The 6583-nt window shown below is 38.3% G+C and overlaps 1 protein-coding gene across 1 annotated transcript; it reads left to right on the plus strand.

The window, feature by feature from the left end:
- Positions 1–771: 771 nt before the first annotated feature.
- Positions 772–3931, plus strand: LOC104512707 (pseudouridine-5'-monophosphatase-like; the record flags this gene model as incomplete). Its single annotated transcript, XM_010155790.1, has 3 exons — positions 772–849; positions 2171–2393; positions 3865–3931. Coding segments are annotated over 3 exons (368 nt in total), but the record flags the coding sequence as incomplete, so codon positions are not given.
- Between the last annotated feature and the right edge of the window lie 2652 nt (positions 3932–6583).

Below are 6583 nucleotides of genomic sequence, written 5' to 3' on the forward strand. Positions count from 1 at the left end.
AAGTTGGAAATGAATTCTTTTTACACTTAATTAATGACAAGAGGGAAGAAAATGTGGCTTTCTGACATCCTGCATGTTTAAGCATTTATGTTGCTTTAAACACTGGAGTAATATGTGAGACTAACACACATTTAAATTAAATGTAGGGAATGATCAGTTGTGTGCATTGACCAGTGTTGGGGTTTGTTTGTTTTGTGTTGTTTGGGTTTTTTTCTCAGCACTGAGAAAATTAAGTTCTAATACAATACAAATAGGATAACAATTAACTATTTTAATACATTTGATTTAAACTTGTACATTAGTGCTCTTCAGCTGGCAAACTGCAACATTGCATAACAGCTTATTTTTAGGTCTGCAGTCTGGACATCATTAAGCATTTCTTTAAGAAGAAAAAAATTTGTTCGGAAGTCTGGCATGTGATATTTAAAATGCAGGAGGCTATTAAATTAACTATCTTTAGCTATGCAGTTGAATCTTTCACTTGCAAATAGATTAACATGTAATTATCACAGAGACCTGTAGCAACAGTTTCATATTCTACAATTATACTGTTTGATTCCTTATTTTGTTTTATTTCTGCTTAGTTTACTTTGTATTCCTTAATAAGATAAGGATTAATTTTCAGTTTCAATTTTAAACTAGCACAGGTGCTATTTTTTTTCTTTCATTTTTAAGCTAAGAGGTTTTTGTGAGCAGTTTGTTGCCCTGTTAAGCAGTCCAGAAAAGTGTGTTGAGTCTTCAGCTGATCTTTTGGCTCAACATCCCTTCTAGTTACTGAAGGGGAACATGGAGAAGAGCGATCTGGCAGGCAGCAGTGTGCCTTCCGCCTTGCTGTGTGTTCACATGCTGGTAGGTGTGACGATGGGAAACGGCCCCTGTGTTTCTCATTTGATTTCAGATGGGAATCATCTGCTGATCTCAGGACAAGCAGATTATTCTGGTTAAGCAACAAGCAATTGTCAGACTGCAGGGAAGATCACTATATATTGTAGTCATGGACTTCACTCTTCTTTCTTCCGTCTGTCTTCTTCACAGTATCGATGTTAAAGCTTAAAGTTGAAATGCTATTGCATACTTCTTAGATTCTCAGAAAGTGAGGTAATGTCTGCATGAATAATTTCACTATTTCATTATCCCTATAAAAAGTATTTTTACATGGCAAAGGACATGTTGATAAGTGAAGCCCCTGATTACTCTAAATAAATCTCCTAAGACCAACTACTTTATTTCCTTGCTTTTGCCTTTCATTACTGAAGTGATGGTAATAATAAACATATCTTCAGAGATACAGAAGGCAAAGACATGTATGAGAAGGAAATTAAAGCATGGTTAACAGCAGTAGCTGGCATTTCAGAGGAGACTACTTAAAAAGATAAACAGACTAGTAGAAAAGCCACTGCTTAAGTTCTTTGTTGAAATGAAGCCAAGAGTTGAAAGGACTCTTCTTCCCCATTTTATTATTAAATGAAATGTTATTGGCCTTCTTTTTCAAAAATTTGTCTGGGAGGAAAGACAGGAAGGATTGTTTGTTTGTATTAAAAAAAAATATTAGTTTGAAAGCTAAAGCCACCTGTGACACAAAAGCTGATAGTTTCACTGTCAAAATCCAGCCTGAAGTTTACCCTTGCCAGAAACCCCCTGGAAATAGAAGTGGGTGTGTTCTGCTTGAGTAATCGCATGTAAATGCAGAGGTGCCAGCAGCACTATAATAATGACTGTAGTGTCTTTGAAGGCACTCTGAAGCTTCTGTTCAAAGACATTCTTAAATAATTAAACCTTTTTTTTCCCCCAATTTACATAGAATATGTAATAACAACCCCCAAGTATTAGATTTCTTACCTTCTTTTCTTTCTCATGCAAAGAATAAATAGAGTATTTTAACTAGGACACTGCTGGCTAACCTGTGTAGTAAAGAAAGGTAATGAAAGTGCAGGTCCAGATAGTTCTTTGTTGTGATCTTCAATAACCATTTCTTAACACAGAAGTGACAGCCTGAAAAACCTAGATACCTCTGAGTGATCTTAGAAGTCTGTCTTCCTTCCCCTCTGCAAATACAGGGAGGCTTCTGGTAGTTCACTGTGACCATTTATCTAGTCCTCTTTGGAAGACTGGCTGCTCAGCTGGCTGTACATGGGTTTAATTTCTTTTATTTTTTTTTATTTTTTGGCAGATACTGAGCATCTCTATACAGTAGTGTTCGAAGAGATCTGCGGGCGTTTTGGAAAGACCTATACCTGGGATGTGAAATCCTTGGTCATGGGTAAAAAAGCACTAGAAGGGGCGCAGATTATTTGCGACGTTCTAGATCTTCCAATAACCAAAGAAGAGTTACTGCAAGAAAGTAAAATGAAGCAGGAGAAGATATTCCATACTGCTGAATTGATGCCAGGTATGTTTTTCTTCAGTATTTATAGACTGTTCATGGAATTACTTAAATGCTAACCAAGGTAGAAGTTTTTAACCTGCGTTTCACAGAACAGTTTCTCTTACAGATTCAGTTTCATCATTCTTGTTTTACCAAATATTACTCAAATCTACCTGTTAAGTACCTGTTAAAGAGATATTTTATCTGTTAAAGGGTATTGAAAACTCTTTTCTTGATAGTTTGGAGAACAGCTTTTTTTTCTATATGCTTTAAAAGTAGAAAAAAGACTAGGTAAATGTGCATGAATTCTGTTTTGTAAATATAATTGTTGTTGTCAGCTGTGTAACTCAGCAAGTTATTTTTATCTAGCTGTGAGCGTAGTCCGACTTTGTTAAGCACAAATACACTTTTAAATGTGCAGGCAAATGTATGAGCCTGTGGGTTCTTTCTGCTGGGATTAATCTCACCTACCCTGAACATTGAAACTAAAGCATGGCAACTGAGCCAGCTGTTTGTCCATGGAGAGGGAGGGTTTCTCAGGTTATCCTAAGAAACTAAGGTAAGTTTTATCACCTTCTGAAGATACATGTCTTTTACCAGTGATTGTGAAGGAAGCCCGAATGAGTAGCTTAAACTAGATACCTCAAGATAAGCAAGAAGATGAATCTTATCTGGTGTGAACTCATACTTTTATGTTCTATTACATTTGCATCTGAAGTGCTTAAAGAAGAATCTTCAGCCTTGCAAGACAAACATGGAGTGCTGTTAACTTTCTGTGCCATGTTAAAATTCCTGGAGCAAATATCAGTAATTTCTGAAGAAAAGAAAGAGTAGGGAGAAGAGGTGAAGGAATAAAAAAAAGTATTAAAAGTGAAATAACTACATGTCATTATAACAAATCTTACTGTTCATTATTTTCTCGCTTTGAATGTGTGCTTGTTTCTGCTGACAATCTCTACAGCACATTAATGAAGATTTAATTTTTAGATGCTTTTTTATACTTAGTTTCATAATGCATTAAGAGGATTAACGTTTAAAATACATAACTTAAGAATAAACAACAATTAGCAAAAAGTAAAAGGTTTAATTTTTTTAGGCAACTTAAAAGCTTGAGTATTTTCTACAGCCAAATTATTTAGTTATCTCTCTGTTTTCTTTTATATGCCAGATCTTTTCAAATTGCAACTTTTTCACTTATAGATCTACCTAAAACTGTAAACCTAGTTAAACTCTCCAGGAAGACAGAGGGATGTGTTTTTCATTTTAATGTCAAACTTCTGGGACTGACTTTGCAGCTGTATTTTTTGCAAGAGAAACAAAAAAACCCCTCTAGTTTGGGCTTAGAAAAAGCCAGGTGGACAGGCTGGGTGAAAAGTTAGAAGGCACAGAGAAGAGTCACTTTAATGTAAAAGCATAGGTAGTAGATGCCATTAAGTGGATATTCTGAGCCTGCTGAGGACTGTGATAACATGGCTGAGCTGGCTTGAACTGAGTTGCAGAGAAGTGATGGAACATATTAACCAAGGAAACATGAAGTTTTATGCTGTTCCTGCCTTTCAGAAGTGAATTATGGCCTCGCTGAAGCTGGGCTATTATAGATAAAACAAGCAAAATTCTTACAAGGACAAGCAAGTAAACATTGGAGTGCACTGTGCACATGTTTGTGGACATCAGATTGAGTGGAGCAATCACTACAGTGTAGGGCAGAGCTGGAAGAGATGCTGTTCAAAGTGACCTGGACAGATTGGAGAATTGGGTTGAGGGGGAACATCACGGAGATCAGCAAAATCAAGTGCAAAGTCCTACACTTGGGATGGAAGCATCCCATGAAACTGTGTAGTCTCAGCGCTAATTGTGTGGGAGGCAGCTCTGCAGAAATGATCCTGTGTGTCCTGCTGGACAAGAAGTTGAACATGAGGCTCCGAGGAGACCTCATTGCAGCTTTCCAGTATCTGAAGGGGGCCTACAAGGGTGCTGGGAGAGGACTTTTTACAAGAGCCTGTAGTGATAGGACAAGGGGTAATGGGTACAAATTGAAATCAGGGAGGTTTAGATTAGATATCAGGAAGAAATTCTTCACAGAGAGGGTGGTGAGGCACTAGAACAGGTTGCCCAGAGAAGCTGTGGATGCCCCATCCCTGGATGTCTTCAAGGCCAGGCTGGATGTGGCTTTGAGCACCCTGGTCTAGTGCAAGGTGTCCCTGCCCATGGCAGGGGGGTTGGAACTAGATGATCTTTAAGGTCCTTTCCAACCCAAACCATTCTGTGATTCTATGAGCTGGCAGCGTGCCCTTGTCCAAATAAGGCCAGCTGCATCCTGGGCTGTGTTGGCAAGAGTGTAGCCAGCAGAGCCAGGGAAGTCATACTCCTCTCTACCTGGACCTTGTAAGACCGTATGTGGAGTACTGCATCCAGTTTTCACTCTCTCGAGGGTGGTGAGGCACTGGAACAGGTTGCCCAGAGAAGCTGTGGATGCCCCATCCCTGGAAGTGTTCAAGGCCAGGCTGGATGTGGCTTTGAGCAACCTGGTCTAGTGGAAGGTGTCCCTTCCCCTGGCAGGGGGGTTGGAACTAGATGATCTTTAAGGTCCCTTCCAACCCTAACCATTCTATGATTCTATGATTCTATGATTTTTATCACCACCAGAATTGTTCAACAGATTATCTTTTCAGTTCAGCTAAATGCATGTGATAACTTTCTTCAGGCTATTTTCTAAAGCAGAATTGATGTGAAGTTAGATAATTTATGCTCACTGGCCATTGTGGTGAGCAAAGGCAGCCACTGAAGTACTGTGATCTCTACTTCACTTGTAAGCAGCATATGAGATATAAGCTGAATTGCCATGAATTTTGAGAAAACCAGGCTGATGTCAGCTAATAATCCATAAAGAAGTGACTACAGCTGCTTACTATTTAGTTTCTTTAAGGACTAACCTGTTCTTCAATCTGATAAGATTTTTTCATCTGATACTTTTAATCTGTGATTTCGTATTTTCTGAGGTTATTTATTAATGTAATTCTAGTGGATTTATTTTACTACCTCTTAGTGTTCTTTAAGAATGGACTTCAGGCAGGTGTAAGACTGGTGACATTTTGAGTTTACAATGTTCCCTGACTAAACTGATGTTTCAGCTAGTTACAGGAAAATACAGGAAAGTTAATAGCATAAGATGACTGTGATGTGATGAGTCTCTGGCCATCTTTTGACAGTTAATAGGCAGGTGAGGTTCTATTTTTCAATCAATTTCTACAGTTTGTTTTTTTTTTAAAAAAAAGCAAGTTTCAAATTTTGTTTGGTGTAGAGCAGTGCTGAATGATGACCAACTGTGTTTGAAAAAGTGACTCAAACAAAGCACCACTTGCTTCTGGACTATGCATGGTTTTGTCAGCAATAATAACTCTGTTACCTGTTAATTAATTATTTGGAAATCATGTCAGTGATGGTTAAGGATGGTGTGGAAGTTGTGTGAATGTACAATTGGCAAAGTAGGTCTTTGCCTGACAGGCTGTATCACAGCCATGTCACTTAATGTGTAACAGTTCTAAGACATTTGTGGTTGAAGATGGAATTTTGACTATTTCGGTATGGCTGAATTGACTGACAAGCTTCAATACATCAGGCTTTGGTCAAAATACAGATTTCATCTATCCATTTCTAATACGGCGTTTTCTGGTAACAATTGTAGAGTGTTTTACAGTTTATTTTTAGTTCTGAAAGAATTTTAGGGATAGCTAGTTTCAATTCAGGGGAGAAAGGAATTAATCCAAGACAACGCTGACAAAATGACGGGCTGCCACTTGTGCTGCTTTTCTAAATATTTCTGTCAGAGTACAGACGTTGTCTGCAAGAGTAACATAGTAGGCTTTCTGTCCCTGCAAATGCAATACTATATCGCACGGAACCTGATCAACAGAAGAATAAGGAGTGAAAATGGGACCAGAACAAAACCATGCATATGTGTTTACCTGTACATGTATAGGTGTGCTTTTGTTTAGCATAAATTCAGAATATAAACAGAGACAGCAAAACCTAACTCCAGGTTACACAGCTGCCAGCACTTACTGTAACGATGTCAGGGTTATGAAATTAATGCCGCGCTCTCCTAGCAGTCTATTGGTTTTGGCTCATCATCATCATCACAAAGCACCGATCCTTAAGGATTGTGTGGTTTTATATACCTGTCAGGCATTTTCCATTCCTGGGTTGTTTCCCTGATAA

Source organism: Eurypyga helias, unplaced genomic scaffold (assembly GCF_000690775.1).
Source record: "Eurypyga helias isolate BGI_N326 unplaced genomic scaffold, ASM69077v1 scaffold14777, whole genome shotgun sequence".
Classification (NCBI taxonomy): Eukaryota; Metazoa; Chordata; class Aves; order Eurypygiformes; family Eurypygidae; genus Eurypyga; species Eurypyga helias.